The following is a 19,976-nucleotide window of genomic DNA, read 5'->3' as shown; positions in this document are numbered from 1 at the left end:
CCATATGCCCTGCCTTGTCCTTGAGGGGGTGTGTGGTGCCTTCAATTCCTAAGCTTTTTTGGAATTTGCAGGGTAGTTTGGCTTACTGCTTATGGCTTCTTCATCCCCACCTTGTGTAATTAGGTTTCATTTTTTAGGTTTCATTTTTATTTGTTCTTGGTTTCCAAGCTGGTCCATTCTCTTTGCAGCTTCTTAAATTTAACATTTTTCTTCTGCTGTTACTTTTTTAATTCTCTGTGTCTTTTTGCGTTACGTACCTTTTTTATTCCTTTATTATTGTCACTTCAGTGGGGTTTCTAGAAAGAGTGGAAATAAACTCATGTTGTCCACCGCATTTAATTGGTTAGATATGAGGAGTGAGTGAGGCTTTCATTCTGGGTTGCCCTTTTAGGATTCTGGCTTCACTGACTTGGTGGAGAATATAAAAAGAAGGGCCAGTTTGTTAGGATGGAATTAGAGACTGGATGAAGCAGACCATCAGTTTGGGATGTACTAATTTTGAAGTTCCTATGGGACATACAAGTGGAGATGTCCAGTGTATGTACTGGGATTTTTGACTCTGAACTTCAACTTTGAGGTTTTGGCTATGGTTGTAGATTTGGAAATTGCAGTGGTAATTGAAGCCATATATGAAAATATGAGTGAGTGAAGTTGCTCAGTCGTGTCTGACTCTTTGTGACTCCATAGATTGTAGCCCACCAGGCTCCTCCATCCATGGGATTCTCCAGGCAAGAATACTGGAGTGGGTTGCCATTTCCATCTCCAGGCAGGTGCTTTAACCTCTGAGCTACCAGGGAAGCCCATGAAAATATGACTACCTAGGAAAAGCTGGTAGACTAAGAAGAGTAAAAATTTGAGAAGAAAGCCATAGGGAACACTTTAAGTCCATGGGATAAACAGAGAAGGGAACAACCAGAGAGATGAAAAGGGAAACCAAGAAGAAATAGGGTTAGAAAAAGCAATAGGAGTTTCAAGCAGATGAGTGATTATTGTAGTTGAGAACATCCAAGAGCATGGAGAAGATTAGGGTCACAAAGGAGTCTGGTTTTGGTCATAGGGATATCTGAGATGTGCTTCCAGTGGAAAGATGGGGACAGAAGCTATGTTATAGCAAGTTAGAAGCAAATTAACTGAGGTGTAAAGACAGCAAGTATAGGTGACTTATGAAGCTTGGTAGTTAAAAGAAGGAGATGAGGGTGATGTAGAAGGAAGAGGGCCATAGTAGCTGAAGAGCAGAGGGCAAGAGAGGGGCTTTTGTTTTTTCCTTTAAAAGATGGGAGTGATTTGAAACTGCTGTAGACTAAAAAGTACAGAGAGTACCCATTGATTGGAGATAAGTCAAGTCCTCTGGTCATTACAGTAAAATATGAAAAATAAGCAAAATATGGATTTTGAAAAGAAAAAACAGTATTTAGAAATATTAAATATTTCAACTATAGTGATCATAGAATTAATTTGAAAATTTAGTAAATTTGTGAGATATAAAATATACAGAAGTTGATTGCATTTCTGTATACCAGCACTAGCCAGTTCAAATATTCAGTGAAAACAGAGTTCTTGTTTATACAATATAAAAATTCTAGCCCTAACTTTTGTGGGAAAAAAATGATTTCCATTTTTTAAAAAGGCAGAATCCTTTCAAAGCTTCCAGGAGAAATAAATTTGAGAAGATGATAAAACATTGATTTTCCTGGATAAGACTGACAGTTGATACCAGTTCACAATAGGTTTAGAACTGTATCACAAAAGAATTCTAGTATTCATCTGGAAATATAAACTTAGAGAAGTATATTCATTGAAGAAATTTTGGGAAGAATGTTGAACATATTAGCCCTAGAAATAGTGAAGCATTTAACAGATGTTCGTAGTTTAAATCATTTTGGTAGTTAGCATCCAGTGCAACAGCAGTGCAAGAAATTGACCCTGTTATTTATCAGAATTCAGTAGATGGTAATGGTTACAGAACCTATGGACAGGAAGAATTATTTAGCGTATGGTGTTGGGGCACCTTTAGAATAGGGGGGAAATGTCAGATCAGAGTTTCTCTCATATTTTATAATCATAATTTCAGATATATATTTTAAGAATATAGATCAACTTAGGTAATAATATATCAGACCTCCTATTACAGGACTTAAGGTCAACAAATTTCATTACTTGAGAGTTTAACTTAGATGAAACGGTTAAAAGCTATAATAAATAGGTAGATTGGGGAAAAAATTCTTTTTGGGAAACATGAACAGATACAATATCTTGATCACATTAGAAAGCTTACAAATTGATAAGAAAAATGGGAGCCAACAGTAGATAAGTGAACAAAGAACATGAGTAAATAGTTAACAGATGTGTCGTTAACAAACATGTATTAATAGAAAAGGTCAGACTAATCAGAGGATTTACTAAACTAGGGCATAACTTTCCACTCAGAGTTTTTAAATGACATCCAAAGTTATTGAGTTTTGTGGATATAACAAAGAGAAAAGAGAATAAACACTGATCATGTCCCTGTGTTATGTAACATATATTGTTTCATCCCTTCATCAGCTCTAGGAATTAGGCTTTTCTCTGGACTTTTAGTTGGCAAATTAGGGATTCAGAATAGCTTAGTTGACAAACTAGGGCCGTCTGTCTCCAAAGTCCGTGGTTTTTCCATTCCCTATAATGCAGTTGTGATTGCTGTTGTAGTTGTGTCTTTTTGGGAAAACATTTTGGTAGTGTGTCTGAAGAGCCTTAGCCGTTTGTGTTCTTTTTTTAATTCAGTAATTTCTGTTCTAGGAATCTATTCTGGAGGGGAATATCCTGATAATAGAAAAAGCCTTAGATCCAAGACTATTCATTGCAGCATTCTTCAGATGAGTGCAAAAATTAGAAGCAACATAAATGTCCATTAATATATTAAATAAGCTATGAAATATCCACTAGTAGAGAATATAATGTTAGAATAGAAAACGTTAGTTATGTTGGTTATGTCATAGCATTATATAATGATAGGTGAGAACAAGGTATAAAATTTTACATAAGGTATAATTACAGCTATATAAATTAAACATGTTGGGGGAAAATACTAAAAGGTAACATTTGAAATGGTAATTGTAGCTGTGTTTGGGTGTTGGGAACTATGGGAAATTTTTGTTTTTCAAATTTTATTTATAATAGAAGTCACATTTACTAAGAAAATGGCTGTAGAAACTTGGACCCATTGGGTCTGAGAATCCCCTTCCACCTTGAGATCAACCTCTGGTCCTAAAACACACAAAATAGCCCAGGCTGTGTTGTGTTTGGATGACCACAGATGGTGGGTCTGGATGACTCACACTTCCTTCCTGTGACCCTCACCCTTTCAGGCTTGGAGCAATCAGGACTAGGTTTTAAAAGCACCCAAGTGGATTTCTTTTCTCATAGGCATTGAAGTGGCAGCAGCACCAAGGATTGCTTCCTCCTGGCATGACCATAGATTTGTTCAGAGGCAAAGCAGCTGTCAAAGATGTAGAAGAAGAAAAGTTTCCTACACAGCTGAGCAGGCATATTAAGGTAGGATATTTGGACCGCCCAGTTGGTAATCACTTGTTGGGGACTCAGTGTATGCTTGCTCAGCCTGGCCCTGTGCCAGTAGCTTGGGTTGGGGAGTAGAAGTCATTCTTCAGCTCTGACAACATTCATGGTTGCTGCTGGTGACCACTGAGGTCCCCCTGTGGCCTGGCAATGGCACACCTCAGCTGCATTACCAAGTGGATATTCACTGGACATTGACCCATCATCTGCCCTTGGACTTTCTCCCAGGAATCCTGCATTTGGAAAAATGCTTTAACTCTTAAGTTAACCCTGGGGCTAAGAACCATGAACTCTGTTATGTAATTTTCCTGTTCAACATTTGTGTTTTTGCCTGCTATATGTTTGGCAAAGAACCACGCGTGGATTGGAAAGTGGGCTTCATTGGTGTTTGAGGAAAATAATTTTATCATCTTAATGGCTGGTTCTTGGTATTTTTTTGCCTTTTTTTTTCTTTCTGAGACTTTTCTAGTAAAGAGCATAATGAAGTAATTGTTGCAGTTCCCAGAATTATAACTGTATTTTCTACTTCACCATCTCCTTTTAATTACAATTTCTTTTTGGATTTGTGCTCTGAGTTTATAGATTTAAAATATTTCATAACATCTTTGGCTTAGTATTTTGAATTTGTCTTTTCTGGATTATATGTTCTGACTTGCATGTAAAGATATTTTTGAGCAGCACTTTTATTTACCTTGGCAAAAGCCTTGTGACAAATAGAAATCCATTAAATTATGCTGCTGGACTAAGATTTTCTGTTTTAAACACTTCCTTTTGGGGCATTTAAAATGAGACTCATAATAGAGCTTTTCTCTGTTCTCATCTGTCTAATGTACTGTAGTTTCCATCTGTTAATGGAAGCATCAGTGCTGATAAATGCTCTGGATACATTTAACAAGCATTTCTGTCGGCTCTAATTAGTTCTCTTAGAGTTAGTCAGTCACGCATTATCACTTGTTTAGATGAAGGTCATGAAAAGAAAAAAAAATTTGTTTAAAAAATAGTGTAGGAAAACAGCCATTTTGAAAAAATGAATTTTTTCCCCCAGATTATAAAAAAAAATAGGAACATATGCCATATTAAGTTAGTGTGAAAATCATGTTAACAGTGGCTGATTTGGTAAAAACTTACTGTTTGAGTTAACAGGATTATTTGTTTGAAGTCCCTTGATAAAATATTTTTTTGTGTTTTTCTTTGGAAATACGTCATTAAAAAAAAAAATCAAATTAGTTTCAATGGTGAACCTCAATGTTAAACTGGTTGGAGAGAATATATCAAGCATTTCTTTGTGTCTGGTTACAGAAACACCCTTGCAAACTCCATAATATAGGCTGGCTATGACTGTGCTAGGGCTCTCAAAAGATTGAATTGGGAATTGTTTTAAGGCCACTAGATAAAAATGCATCTGTTTCATTGTTTCATTTGAAACAGTTTGGTCAGAAATCACATGTGGAGTGTGCTCGATTTTCTCCAGATGGTCAATATCTGGTTACTGGATCCGTTGACGGATTCATTGAAGTATGGAACTTTACGACTGGAAAAATCAGAAAGGTAAAGTATTTTAAATATATTAATTTTTCTAGCAGGAGAATTATCTATTATTGTTTTTAAGTTATCTGTTATAGTTGCAATTTAAATTTACTTTTTGAATGGGTAAGATGTACACCTGATAAAACATTTTATAAAACGGAACAGTAAAGGCTCTTGTTCCCCACTTTTGTCCCTCAGCCAGTCAGTTCCCTTCTTTGGTGCACCCAGAGTTACCAGTTTCTTGTGTAATCTTTATGGAATATTCTATGTGTATATGTAAGCAGTTGCTTATTGTTTATAGTCTAACCTTTTAGTAGTACTAATTGCATTTCTCTCATCATGAATGAAGTGGAATATCTTTGTATGTGAAAAGCCACCAGTATTTCCTAGTCTGTGAAGTCTGTTCATATCCTTTGCCCAGTTTCTCTTTTGGACTACTTCTTACTGATTTGTAGGAGCTCTTTATAGTTTGAGGAAATCAACCTTGGTAATATGCATTGCAAATATTTTTCAGCTTTGACTTGTCCTTTGACTTAATATATGGTTTTGCTTTGTACAGGTAACAGCTTTTTATATCATCATATTTTATCCATCTTTTCTCCCACGATTTATTCTGATACTTCTATGTTTCTTTTTGTGTTTAATTTTTGATCCATCTGGCATTTGATTAGGGTGATAAAATTGGCATAGATCCAGCTTAACTTCCCCAAATAGCTATTTAGTGACTAACCACTGTTTAAAATGTAATCTTTATGATAGAGTACTAAATTCCACTCCATGTGTAGTGGATTTATGAGTGTTTTTCACTTTCTACATTGCATATTTCTTTACAGTTTGCCTTTTTTTTTAAACCATGAAACAGTCTCACTTTATTATTAGAAAAAATAAAGATATTTCATTATGAACAGTAATGAATGATAAAAGAAAAATAACACAATAATCAATACATGATTTTAGGAAAGGTAGCCGACTATGGAAAAACGTTTCTCATGTCATACAGTTAAATAAATTCAGATTTATTAAAGATGTACAATATGAAACTGTAGGGAAATTTTGCTGAGAAAGGATAAGGATTAGTAAGCAAAAGATGTAGGTTGTTATATTTGTATTTTTTATAATATTTATTTGAATTGTGTAAAAAAGGTACTCCCAGTGTTATCAGTTGTTCATCAGGATAATGTGCATGACACTATTTGCTTTGGAGATTTAATCAGCACAGTCTACCATCCTGCTTCCAGTAAGTTTGTGGAGACCTGGGGTAACTGGTGTTTTTGTGTTATTTTGATAATTGCTTATCATTGTTTCCTTTAGGATCTTAAGTACCAGGCACAGGATAACTTTATGATGATGGATGATGCTGTTCTCTGTATGTGCTTCAGCAGAGATACAGAAATGTTAGCAACTGGTGCCCAAGATGGAAAAATCAAGGTATGAATTAGAGGCATGAACTCTTATATGTAGACATTTTGAGAATTCTGTGACGAGCTAGTCCCTACACAGGGTTTAACTACTCTTTATTTAGCATCAACTTTATGCCAGTCACTTTAGTTTTTCTTATTTAATCCTAATAATAACTCTGCTTACGGAGGTCTAGTAATTTAAAGTCACACAGTTGGAGTTGGTGATAGATTTGAGACTGCAAATCTGCTCGTGCTCTTTCTGCTGTGCCACCATAGCTTACCTTATTTGGTGTGTTTTGCTTTGGGGTGGTGGTCTGCAAATGCTTAGCAGTGATCAGCTATGGCTTGTATTTAATTGCTGGTCAAATACCCTGGGCTAGATAAAATAGAGAAGTGGTCTCTGCTAAGTAAACTTAAGAGTCTAAATTTTTATTTTAATAATTTAAAAGGAAAGAGGTTTAAATTTCAGAGGATTCAAGTTGTCATTGTACTTTGAGAACCTGACATATCATATTCAGCTATTGGCATGCATTTTTAATGCTGTTTTTAGTACCTTAGTGAGCCCTGTATTTTGCCTGGCTCTGCAGGGTGGGAGTGGGACATGGGACACTGTATTTACAAGTTCTTACTATTCATTTTTTTTAAAAAAATAAAGGTATGGAAGATTCAGAGTGGACAGTGTTTAAGGAGATTTGAAAGGGCACACAGCAAAGGTGTCACCTGTCTAAGCTTCTCTAAGGATAGCAGTCAGATCCTTAGTGCCTCTTTTGACCAGACAATTAGGTAAGTAAGAATCTCCAAACTGCCCTCACTTTTGTTTGATATGGTGAAACTTCAGAGGGAGGTACTAGTTAGTAATTTCTATGTTTTCACCAGGATTCCTTTATATGGAGAGTGAGGGAATAAATGAGTAATACATAAATGTGAGACCTTATTTCCCCAAAGTACATCTGACACAGTGCTATTGTGTTGTCCATTTGGGTCTTTACCCAGAAGAGAGATCAGAAGGGGATTTTAGCAGTGCTTCATGTTTCTCAAAGTGTGGTCTATGAACGCACCTGCATCAGAGTCACCTTAGAGAGCATGTGACAAATACAGATTCCTGGGACCCAGCAGAGACCTAGAAGTCTGTCGCTGAACAGAAGCTTGTGGTATCAATGGCATATTTTCTTCCAGTCTCTGCAAAGCTTTTGTTTTGGTTTTGTTTGTTAGACATAATGAAAATACTACTGCATACATAATTGCATAGTCCCTGTTCTTAATATTTTAACATGAGCTTCTGTAATTCATCTGAAATGCTTTCAGCACTTGGTTCCAACCACAGTATACAGGATATTAATTGCTCTTTTCACTTGCTTTTATTTGTGATAGAATTCATGGCTTAAAATCTGGAAAAACCCTGAAGGAATTCCGTGGCCATTCCTCCTTTGTTAATGAAGCAACCTTTACACAGGATGGACATTATATTATCAGTGCATCCTCTGATGGCACTGTAAAGGTTAAGTATTTGCTACTGATTTATTTTGGGATGTCTATTCCAATTTTTCTATTTTGCCCTTTAAGGAGTTTTCAGTGGTGATAATGGTGATAATTATGGTGGCTGAACCTCTTTACTCTGTATTTTAGCCATAATTGAGATCTGTGACAATAATCATAATCTGTGGGTAATTCCTGTTGGCCTAGGACCTCAGATCTCAAACCTACAGGCTTTGTGATATGTAGGAAAAGGTATAGAGTTCTAAACTTAAGTCAACTCCTGTTTACAGTGGTTACATTTGACTTTGCCACAAAGTCAAATGGTCTTCCTGCAACAGTCAAATTCACGAAGGGTTCAGTGGCAGAATAAACAGGTCTCTTTTATTGCACAGCTTCACCCCACACCCAGCCCCCCACATTAGGACCTTTCTGATAGCATTAAAGAGGAACAAGATGGGTGTAGAGTAGAACTAAGTCCCCTTAGTTACTTGCTACCTTCAGTTCTCAGCTGAAAGTAAGAGATCTTCAGTGCCTTAAGAGATTTGGTTATTTCAAGAGAGGGCATCATTTCCTAGAAAAGATGGGCAATCCAAATTGAAAATTACTAGAGATCTTTGAGACACTCCATTTACATTGTACATCTGCTTTTAAAATGCCTTTTGTAAGTGAATGTTCTTTGGAAGAAGACCTAAACGTCCTAACACAGATCCCTAACAGTCAGACCCCTTTCTGTGATGGCTTGGGAATTGAACCAGAAATCTGAAGGTAGGAGATGTACCGTTCCTTGGGATAGAACAGAAATACACAGAGTTCTTGGTGCTTTAGTCATGGGGTTTGCCTTCTCTGTGCTGTGAATATGGGCCTTAGAGCCTATAGGAATGCCACTGTGAGGTGGCTTGTACAGGTCTCTTTGTTTTGTAGTCTTTTCCTTTAGTTTTTGCAATAGGTGGGGTAAAATATCTCACTGACTTTTTGGACAGAAAACTCTAGAAGTCCCTTGATCACTGAAATGTTCATTTCTCTCCTAGGCCGCTGGGCTTTAGAGAGGCAACTGGGGGACATGATACAGTATTTATTAAGGAAATAAATATTGAGACAACTAGTGGGGCAACTATTTCCTCCTTTTTCTAGGTATTTATTCAACATCTATTTTGTGCTAGGCTCCATTGAAGGCATAGAAGAAACGCAGCATAGTCTTGCCTTTGAAGTTTTTATATCATCACTACTCATGATGTGAGTAGTGTCCAGACACAGGCAACTGTTGGTTCATCCCTTCTCTAAGCTTGTCTCAGATTTCAGTAACTATGATGTCTGATTTATCTGCGTCACTTCATAATAGTTCAGAAGGACAAGGTAAAAAGCATTAGGGTAGAGAACTATTAGAAGAGGTATTGGACTGGGAGAGGTCATACAAGTGGCCAAGAGTAGCCTCCGCTTCATGGATCCTCACTTGTGGCTGTTGACATTGTAACTTCTGTGGAGTGGTTCTCAGTACAAACTGAACCATTTGTGGAGCTTTTTAAAAAATACACAAATCTACATACATCCCACCCTGCTGCTGCTGCTAAGTCGCTTCAGTCGTGTCCGACTCTGTGCGACCCATAGACGACAACCCACCAGGCTCCCCCGTCCCTGGGATTCTCCAGGCAAGAACACTGGAGTGGGTTGTCATTTCCTTCTCCGATGCAATGCATGAAAGTGAAAGGAAAGTCACTCAGTCGTGTCCAACTCTTAGCGACCCCATGGACTGCAGCCTACCAGGCTCCTCCGTCCATGGGATTTTCCAGGCAAGAGTTTTGGAGTGGGGTACCATTGCCTTCTCCGACATCCCACCCTAGACCCACCAAATTTGAATCTCAGCATCCTGAGCATATAAATCTAAAAAACCCTCATTTCATTTTGATGTCCAGAGACCGGGTAGCTTTCTGGTTGTTTACGACAGTAGGAGTGTTGACACATAGCTGATTTCAAAGTTAGGAAGCTTGTTAGCCAAGGGAAATTTTGTAGGAAAAGAGCATAAATTTTAAAAGTTTTATTATTTAGCTTTCTGATTTTTTGTTGTTTTTATCAGTTAATCAGCAAATAGGGGAGTTCTTTTGTATATGGCAATGCTAGGTATTTGGACTGTAAGAAGCTTTTTTAGTCCTTTTTTTTTCTTTTTAAAGTAACTTAATTTTTAAGCCCCGGGCTTTAGAAATTGCTGCACCTCCACCCCTAAATGTTTATGCCTTATGTTTTGGTGTTGTAGATCTGGAACATGAAGACCACAGAATGTTCAAATACCTTTAAATCCTTGGGCAGCACTGCTGGGACAGACATCACTGTCAACAGTGTGATCCTGCTTCCTAAAAACCCAGAGCACTTCGTGGTTTGCAACAGATCCAACACAGTGGTCATAATGAACATGCAGGGACAGGTGAGTGCTCAGAATGTGCCTTTCCTTGGGCCCTGTGGGAAATTCCCTAGTCAGAAAGACTTGGTCCTATACTTTCAGTGAAGTATCAGGTATCAGTTTGCCACTCAGAAAACCAGATACACTGTTTTTTAGAGACTTATTTAAATTTTAAATTCTTCTGTCTACAAAGCATCTTTCTGGCACCTCAGAAGTTAGCTCCTTTGCCTGGGATGTTTATATACTGTGGTCTTTCTTTTGTATTCTTTGGATAGATTAAATTCTTTTTTTTTTTTAGTTTGTTTTTTTGGCTGCTCTGGGTCTTTGTTGCTGCATGTAGGCTTTTTCTAGTAGTGGCAAGCAGGGGCTACTCTCCAATTGAAGTGCATAGGATTCTCATTGTGGTGGCTTCTTGTTGTGGAGCACAGGCTCGAGCAGCTGAACTTTAGTGGTTGCCGCTCACAGGCTATGGAGCAAGGTCTCAGTAGTTGTGGCACACAGGCTTAGTTTCCCCTTGGCATGTGGGATCCTCCCAGACCAGAGATTGAACCTGTGTCCCCTGCAGGTGGCAAGGGATTCTTAACCACTGGATCACCAGGGAAGTCCCCTGGTCTGTCTTTAAACCTTCTTCAGAACCTCACTGAAGATTTTAAAGTATAACAATCCCTCTGTGAGGGAAGGAGACATAGTGTGTGGATTAAGAGTTTGGGATATGTTAGCTACCATATGATCTAAGGTGGGACTCCAGTAGAAGAGCAACAGTGTCTTCATGATCTGTGTTCGTAATCAGGACACCTGCTGGTTCCGAAAGAACCTCACTTTTGTAGCACCAGGGACATGAGGAGTATCAAAGTTGAGGTCTCAAGCCCTTGGATGTGTAGTGATGCTACTGAAATGTTGACCTGGATCTTTGGGGATCTTGCTGAGCGTGGAAAAGACCCAGGGGCTGGTGTATGGAACTGTCTTTCCATTCTTTGAGTCCCTATAAAAGATAAATTGGTGGTGACGAACCCATGGTTAAGACGGCTGGTCCTCAGTACTGCTGGGACACTGCATAATAGCCACAGCTGCCCACTTCCTAGTTTTCTGCTTGACTTTTTTTTTTTTTCGTGTAGCAGAGTTTTATTAAAGTTTTTTAAAGAGGACAGAGAAAGCTTCTGACATAGACATCAGAAGAGGGATGGAGAGTGTAGTCTTATCAAGACCTTATATACTTTTACCAGACCCACTCCCCACAACATACATCTTAAGATAACAAGATTAGTCAGAAGGTTCTTGTTAAGAAGGAGATACATTGTTCTTATATAATCATTAGTACAAACCTTAAGGAAAAACATAAACCTTGAGCCATTAGCTCTGGGCTTAAAGAAACAACATTTTGTGTGACTAAGATGAAGGAACGTAGGGGAAAAAAAAGTTTGTCCTTTTCTCCCCTGGACCCCTTCCCTCCTTGAGGGCCCCGGACTCCTTATCAGTCTACCTAAGAATTAGTTTTGTCATTTACCCCTTTTTCTTTCAGGAGAATTATGTTGCCAAGGGAAAAAGGTGGCATTTTCATTCCATAACTACTTCCTGCTGGGATGGGGGCATTGTCCCTAAATTGTTGAGGCAACATATTCTCCTAACCTGCATATTGAGGGTTTCTAATCCAGGGACCCCAAGTTGGAGGAGGCTGTAGAAGTTGTATCGACATGAACAATTATTTGTAACCTAAAAGCTTTTAGACGGTTAGAAACAAACCCTATTGTACAGTTACAGATGTAAGGCAAAATAGTCATTAAACCAAGTTAAAACGAAATCAGAATTAAAAGTCACATTATGTCCATAGTTAAGGTACAGTGAGTTATACCAGTCCATTTTAGGATTGTTAGATGTCTACCGATTAAGAAGAGGCATCACATATGATTGTTGTTGGTGAAGAGCTGAAGAAAGTCCTTTTCTTGAATCGGAGAAACCCATCATGTGAAGCTTTCCAGTGATGAAGGGAGCATTTTGCAAGCCTAGCAATTAGACCAGTTTTGGAGACTGGATCAGGGGTCACCTGCCAGAGTTCTCGTAATATCTGTTGAAAGATTGAAAGCTGAGTCACATAGTAAATTCTAAGGCTTCAGGATCTATGACAATATTGGTGCAGAAAAATGGTCTGCCATAGAGACAGTCCCTTCCTAGGGGCAGTTCAAGCCCTCGTTAAAGCTATGGGTAAAACTTTAAACCAATTGTCTTGTGTTTCCTGAGTTAGCTTATGCAGATGCCTCTTAATAATGTCATTTGCCTTTCTTTTCAAAGGAAGTAGCCCACTGTACTTTCAATTTGGGATTCCTGACTTAGGTTCTTAGAAACCTCATGCTCACCAGCAGCGCTTCCGTCCATATAGAGTTTGGAGGCACAGCTATGACAAGGACTTGCTTTTAAGACTCTGGCCCCATATGGAAGCAGCCAAGAGAGATGCTGCTGAAGCTAGAGTTCTACCTCATTCCCGAATGTGCTCCTAGCAAGTCTGGGTTCTCATGACTATTCCAAGCTTGGGGTCTAAGTAAAAGTACACAGTAACAACATGGATCACAAGTCCCTTGAAGTCTGTGATCCAACAGATTAGGTTGCTGCTGCTGCTGCTGCTGCTGCTAAGTCACTTCAGTCGTGTCCGACTCTGTGTGACCCCATAGACGGCAGCCCACCAGGCTCCCCCGTCCCTGGGATTCTCCAGGCAAGAACACTGGAGTGGGTTGCCATTTCCTTCTCCAATGTGTGAAAGTGAAAGTCAAGTCGCTCAGTCGTGTCAGACCCTTAGCGACCCCACGGACTGCAGCCTACCAGGCTCCTCCATCCATGGGATTTTCTAGGCAAGAGTACTGGAGTGGTTTGCCATTGCCTTCTCCGAACAGATTAGGTTAGTGGTTCTAATTCCCCAGGCAGTTATGGAATGGTCAAAGAGACCAGGAAAAGATGACTGAGAAAGGGACGCTTGGTCCACATGCTTTGCCCATTTCTGGCTTCTCCTCTTGCAGGGACATTGGGTGCCTTTTGGCATTGGCAAGTTGGTATAAACCCCTGACAAAGCTCCCCATTTTGGGGCAGCCTTCAGGCATTATGAGGTACCTTGAAACTGCAGAGCAGGGCTCTGCTTCGTATGCTTGCTTCATACTTATTTCTGTACGTCTCAGGCTCTCAATCAGTCACACACACAGGCACAACATAGAGTTAGTAAAGTAAAAGTATACTAAAAGAACAGGCAAGCTAGAGCTCTGAATGTCCTTACCTTGTTTTGAAGATCCCAGACGAGCCCCCAAGATGATAGCTTACAGTGAATGATTCGAATTTGTGATCCCCAAAAAAGATTTAGCTTCCGGACCAAGGACCAGGCTTGATTACTCAAGAGCTTTTGTGTAGCAGAGTTTTATTAAAGTATAAAAAGGAGAGAGAAAGCTTCTGACATAGATATCAGAAGAGGGATGGAGGGTGCCCTCTGCTTGACTTTTTAATTAAAAAGTTAAAAAAATTTTTTTTGGATCCATAAGTTACAAAAACAGGGCAGAGAGTTCCTATACACCCTTCCCCTGCATCCCTCAATGATAATATCTTACATAGCCGTTGTATAATTATCAAAACCAGGAAATTGACATCAAAACCAGGTATAAGACTATTAACTCAAATATGAGCCTTATTTAGATTGTCTTTACACTCATTCATCTTGAGGTGGGACATGAACAGCTCTGTGAAATTTCATCTTGTTTTATGTAACCACCACAGTTAAGGTATAGAACTGTTTCATCACCTGCAAAGAAACTCCCTTGTGCTGTACTTTTATTATAATTAAATCCTTCTCCTCACAACCCTAGCCCCTGGCAGCCACTGATCTGTTTGACACTATTCTAATTTTTCATTTTGAGTATAGTAAATAAGAGTCACACAGTATGTAACCTTTAAACCTTTTTGAGATTTTCTCTCCACTTGATTTATGATGATTTAAGTGGTATGTAAGATAGATCAAGCAAGGTGTTAAAGAGATAGAGTTCCATTATGAATGGGGAGGGCATCTCATTCTGTTAGAGGAAACTAGGGGGCATGCGTCACAGAGCATTGAGAACCAGTAGCAAGTTGATTTAGGAAGCTGTGTATGGTAACGAATTTGCATCAGGACAAAATGGCTCAATAGATTAAAGAGTAGGATTGGTGACCTGGGACCTAGAAATTGTAAATTTCTGTCTGCCACTGACTTACAATAGCTTATCTTTTGTATATTTCCCAGTCAAGAGGATTTAGCACATGGTGAATGGAATTGGTAATCTGATTATAAATAACAGATATCAGTTTCCCCTGCTGCAGTGGAACTACTGCTAATCCAGATGTTTTATTTTTACCTTGGGCTGTGTTGTACTCTTAGATTGTCAGAAGCTTCAGCTCTGGTAAGAGAGAAGGTGGTGACTTTGTTTGCTGTGCCCTCTCTCCCCGTGGCGAATGGATCTACTGTGTAGGAGAGGACTTTGTGCTTTACTGCTTCAGCACAGTCACTGGCAAACTGGAGAGAACTTTGACAGTAAGTATTACTGACTTAAGGCCATCTACAGAAATTGTTAATGCTTACATGTTTCTGAACTCGGAAGTAAACCTTTTTCAGACTGCTGTCCTTGTGAATCTTGATGTAAAAATATGTGTGTCATTAAGTTAAAATAAAGGGCCCATAGGTTAATTGTATGGAATTACCTCCTGTATCTGGAAAGGTCATCCTTCAGTGAGCCCTCAGCTTCTAGTGGATAGTATGAGTGTACATAAAGCAAAGGAGGAGGAAAAGGAATGTGCCTGTGTAGCCAGCTAGAGTAGTTAAACCTCAGGGTAGTTGGAGAGTGACAGATACAGCTAGTTCTCTGCATGTGCTTTCAAAGGCTGGTTACTTGTATATTACCCTATCAAATTGATTTTTTAAGCAGCGTTAAGTTAGTAACAAGGAATAATTAACGCAGCTGCTCTAACAGTCTTCAAATTTCAGTGGCCTAACACAATGACTATGATGTCACAATGTGATATAAATTGCATCCTCCTCCTCCATCTTTTAGCTGTGCCATTTGGGAAATGTGGCCTCTAAAATCTTAGGAGAAAAGATAATTGAAGGGGATATACTGGATGTTTTAAAAACTTAACATCTGAAAGTGGTTTATATTATTTTGTCCATCCTTTATTAGAATTAGTGCTGCCAACAGCCCAAATGCAAAGGAGGAGTGGACAGGGAAAATGCAGTTGTCTACAGTTGGGAAGAAGAAATGGTCTGGTGAATTTATAAAAAAAAATCATAAACATACCTGTTAAGAGAATAATCTCATCTCAAACTGTTCTTGAGTGAACTTTTGGTACACCAGCCTTGTGAAGCTGCCTCCAGTAGAGCGCAAAGATGTGAACAAAACAGAATGAGGTGGCAAGTGTCCTCTAGCTGAGGAAAATACTGAGTTCACCGAGTTGAAGGAATTGTTCAGTCTCAGCCAGTCTTGGCCTAATATTTGCAAAATGGATGATGACTGGGACCAGCTGTAGCACCAGAGGTGGTTTGGCATAAAGTATAACTCACATATTATAAAGAACAGTACAGAAAATGTGATCAGCCATCTGATGGCCTTGTTTGAGTTTTTGGTTTTTGTGTTTAACCCTCTTTGAGGCTCCCTTAGGTTTGATTCCTTTGGTGAGAAGAAGCTTCACTCTTCTTACCCGCCACTCAGCTCTGGAAGCTTCTTCAGTGATTTGTTAGCAACCTCTGTACCCTGATTCTGTGCTTCCCTATTCCAGGTTCACGAGAAGGATGTGATTGGTATTGCACATCACCCTCATCAGAACCTGATTGCTACTTACAGTGAAGATGGACTGCTAAAGCTCTGGAAACCCTAATTCAGCTTCTCTTTTTAAACTAGCTTGAGAGCATGTACTTAAAATGAAGACATACTCATCTGTTGCTTTTTTTTTTTTTAAGGCCAGCTTTCCTAAGCAAATCGTCTGAATTAGGCACAAGAGTAATTTTGTGGAAATTCATGTTTAAGTAGCAGTTACCATTTTTTATATATTTTCAAGGTATTAACTCTAACGGGCAGTCACTTAATGCTGTCAATAATCTTTTACCTGAAGAGCGAAATACTGGTATTCCTAGGGGAAAACTGTACTCCTTTGATTATACTGGTATTCCTAGGGGAAAACTGTACTCCTTTGACTATTTGAAATGCTTTGATTGAAACGGGTTTCCTGCAGTAAAACTTGTAAATAAGGAACTATCCCAAATTCACTAGCTGTTTACTATCACACCTTTTTTAAAAAAAAAAAAAGTTAATAAACTTTACACCTTTCTGGAGGCTTTGTTTTTAAATGTAAATAAATGCCTATCTAGTTAACGCATTTACTTAGAATCAGATGAAGAGGTAGAACACTAAGTTATTATCCCTGAAGTCAGTTTCCCATAGGATCTCATTTCACTGCCCTCCCTGGGGCATTCATTTTTTCCTAACTGATTGCAGGATCCACTATAAGAATTCAGTTTTGGCATATCTCCTTTGTATGCAGAGGAGGGTTTTTGCATTGAAAATGTGCTGCTGTTTATGAAAAAAATTAGAAAAGATATCTAGAAAACAAAAACTTTTCAGCAGTATATTGCATATGGGTCTTTTCTGTTTCAACAGATGTATGTGGAATGCCTATGTTGATATGTGAAGATACTGTGCTGGGTACCATTTCAAGAAAGTGAGCTTATTTACGGAGGCCTTTTATGTCCCATTTCCCCAATTAGTAGGTACAGGTGAGTGAGGAAAATTCAGCAGTCTTAAAAAACCTTTGTCACTTGAAATACAGCCTGATCTGTATTAAAGATGAGCAATGCCTAGCACGTAAAAATGCTTAATGCTGGCTGAATAATTCTTTAACAGCACTATGAAATCCATCTTTCCCAGTTCAGTTCAGTCGCTCAGTTGTGTCCGACTCTTTGCGACCCCATGAATCACAGCACGCCAGGCCTCCCTGTCCATCACCAACTCCCAGAGTTCACTCAAACTCATGTCCACAGAGTCGGTGATGCCATCCAGCCATCTCATTCTCTGTCTAGAGTCTTTTCCAGTGAGTCAGCTCGTCGCATGAGGTGGCCAAAGTATTGGAGTTTCAGCTTTAGCATCAGTCCTTCCAATGAACACCCAGGATTGATCTCCTTTAGAATGGACTGGTTGGATCTCCTTGCAGTCCAAGGGACTCTCAAGAGTCTTCTTCAGCACCACAGTTCAAAAGCATCAATTCTTCCGCGATCAGCTTTCTTCACAGTCCAACTCTCACATCCATACATGACCACGCGAAAAACCGTAGCCTTGACTAGATGGACCTTGGTTGGCAAAGTAATGTCTCTGCTTTTTAATATGCCATCTAGGTTGGTCATAACTTTCCTTCCAAGGAGTAAGCGTCTTTTAATTTCCTGGCTGCAGTCAGCATCTAGTGATTTTGGAGCACAAAAAAATAGTCTGACAGTGTTTCCCCATCTATTTCCCATGAAGTGATGGGACCGGATGCCATGATCTTTGTTTTCTGAATGTTGAGCTTCAAGCCAACCTTTTCACTCTCCTCTTTCACTTTCATCAAGAGGCCTCTGAGTTCCTCTTCACTTTCTGCCATCTGCATATCTGCTGCTGCAATAGTACTGGAGTGGCTTGCCATTGAGGTTATTGATATTTCTCCCAGAAATCTTGATTCCAGCTTGTGCTTCTTCCAGCCCAGCATTCCTCATGATGTACTCTGCATATAAGTTAAATAAGCAGGGTGACAATATACAACCTTGATGTACTCCTTTTCCTATTTGGAACCAGTCTGTTGTTCCATGTCCAGTTCTAACTGTTGCTTCCTGACCTGCATACAGGTTTCTCAAGAGGCAGGTCAGGTGGTCTGGTATTCCCATCTCTTTCAGAATGTTCCACAGTTTATTGTGATGCACACAGTCAAAGGCTTTGGCATAGTCAATGAAGCAGAAATAGATGTTTTTCTGGAACTCTCTTGCTTTCTCCATGATCCAGCGGATGTTGGCAATTTGATCTCTGGTGCCTCTGCCTTTTCTAAAACCTGCTTGAACATCTGGAAGTTCACGGTTCACATATTGCTGAAGCCTGGTTTGGAGAATTTTGAGCATGACTTTACTATCAAGCCCATCTTGGCATGAAATGTTCCCTTGGTATCTCTAATTTTCTTGAAAAGATGTTTTTCCTATTCTGTTGTTTTCCTCTATTTCTTTGCATTGATCCCTGAGGAAGGCTTTATTTCTCCTTGCTATTCTTTGGAACTTTGCATTCAGATGCTTGTATCTTTCCTTTTCTCCTTTGCTTTTCGCTTCTCTTCACAGCTATTTGTAAGGCCTCCTCCGACAGCCATTTTGCTTTTTTTGCATTTCTTTTCCATGGGGATGGTCTTGGTCCCTGTCTCCTGTACAATGTCACGAACCTCCGTCCAGAGTTCATCAGGCACTCTATCAGATCTAGTCCCTTAAATCTATTTCTCACTCCCCAAAATTGCTCTTTTTGCCACAAAACCTGAACTTTTCCACAGAATGTCATTTGGCTTTGCGTCTACATGACTGTAGCCTGCCATTCCTCTCAGTGAAGAGCAGCTTTCATTTAAGTAAAAGAAGTTTAAGGTGGAGAGAAAAGAGCTGATGTGAAAATTCCTTGCAAAAATCAAGAAACAAATTTGATTGAGCCCACGACCTCATGAACTGGCAGTTGAGAGGCCGCCTTTGTGCCAAGGCTCATGGAAAGCATGAGCCAGCATGGGTACACTTATTTCTTCTAGGAATTTTTAGCAAACGTCTCTTCTGCTCTTGCATCTAATGCTCAGAATGGTTAAACAGACCAATTTCTGTCACCAGATAGGGGAAAAGAAGCACGTTAACAGGATTAGTAGTTGATATGAGGAAATCTGGAGTTGTTTTGATGATTGGGGAAGCATTATCCAGATCTAATGGATTAGGAAAAGGCTTTCTGGAGTTGACTGTGAAAAGGACCATTAAGAGCTCAAGGTAAAGGGCTTTGGTGATCTTAGGGGGAACCTTTCCAGGCCCTGCAGGGTGCCACAGGTTCAAGGCACTTGCTGCACAAATGGTAAGGCCGGGGAAGACCAGGCAGAGAGGAGAGGACTAGACTACAGGCCATTAAGTATATTTTCTTAAGGAAGTTAATGCACAAAACTGGGAAGGAAAAATCTCCCTTTCCCAAGTTTTTTCTTCCAATTCCTTCCTCCAGTACAGAAGGCAGGGGGAGCCCTGGGGAGAGGCAGAAGTGGTGGAGGGCTTGGGTCAGGCATGGCTGAGCAGTGTGGGAACCAGGAAGGGCTTCTGGGCCCTTGCTTGCACCCGCTTCTCCCCGCCCCCAACCTGGGTTCCTAGAGAGCTACTACAGCCCATGTATTTGACACTCAGAGCTCTAACACTGGAAACTCAAAATGCATGTGTGCTTGCTCAGTCGTGCCCCACTCTTAGGGACCCCATGAACTGGGGCCCTCAAGGCTCATCTGTCCATGGGATTTTCCAGGAAAGAATATTGGAGCATGTTGCCATTTCCTCTTCCTGGGGAATCTTCCTGTCCCAGGGATTGAACCTACCTGCATCTCTTGGGTCTCCCGCATGGGCTGGCAGA

The 19,976-nt window shown here is 39.6% G+C and overlaps 1 protein-coding gene across 1 annotated transcript in view; it reads left to right on the top strand.

The window, feature by feature from the left end:
• SMU1 (SMU1 DNA replication regulator and spliceosomal factor) overlaps positions 1-16,672 on the top strand; it is a 30,264-nt gene extending 13,592 nt beyond the window's left edge. The window contains exons 5-12 of the mRNA XM_055427276.2: positions 3,403-3,531; positions 4,981-5,100; positions 6,391-6,507; positions 7,135-7,262; positions 7,851-7,977; positions 10,204-10,371; positions 14,729-14,881; positions 16,120-16,672. Coding sequence (XP_055283251.1) covers positions 3,403-3,531; positions 4,981-5,100; positions 6,391-6,507; positions 7,135-7,262; positions 7,851-7,977; positions 10,204-10,371; positions 14,729-14,881; positions 16,120-16,218 — 1,041 coding nt within the window. The 3' untranslated portion in view covers positions 16,219-16,672. The remainder of the gene's footprint in view (positions 1-3,402; positions 3,532-4,980; positions 5,101-6,390; positions 6,508-7,134; positions 7,263-7,850; positions 7,978-10,203; positions 10,372-14,728; positions 14,882-16,119) is intronic.
• Positions 16,673-19,976: the final 3,304 nt, after the last annotated feature.

Source organism: Moschus berezovskii, chromosome 7 (genome assembly GCF_049115385.1).
Source record: "Moschus berezovskii isolate FMDL1 chromosome 7, NW_MosBer_1.0, whole genome shotgun sequence".
Taxonomy (NCBI): domain Eukaryota; kingdom Metazoa; phylum Chordata; class Mammalia; order Artiodactyla; family Moschidae; genus Moschus; species Moschus berezovskii.
This window is presented reverse-complemented; position numbering and strand designations above follow the sequence as displayed.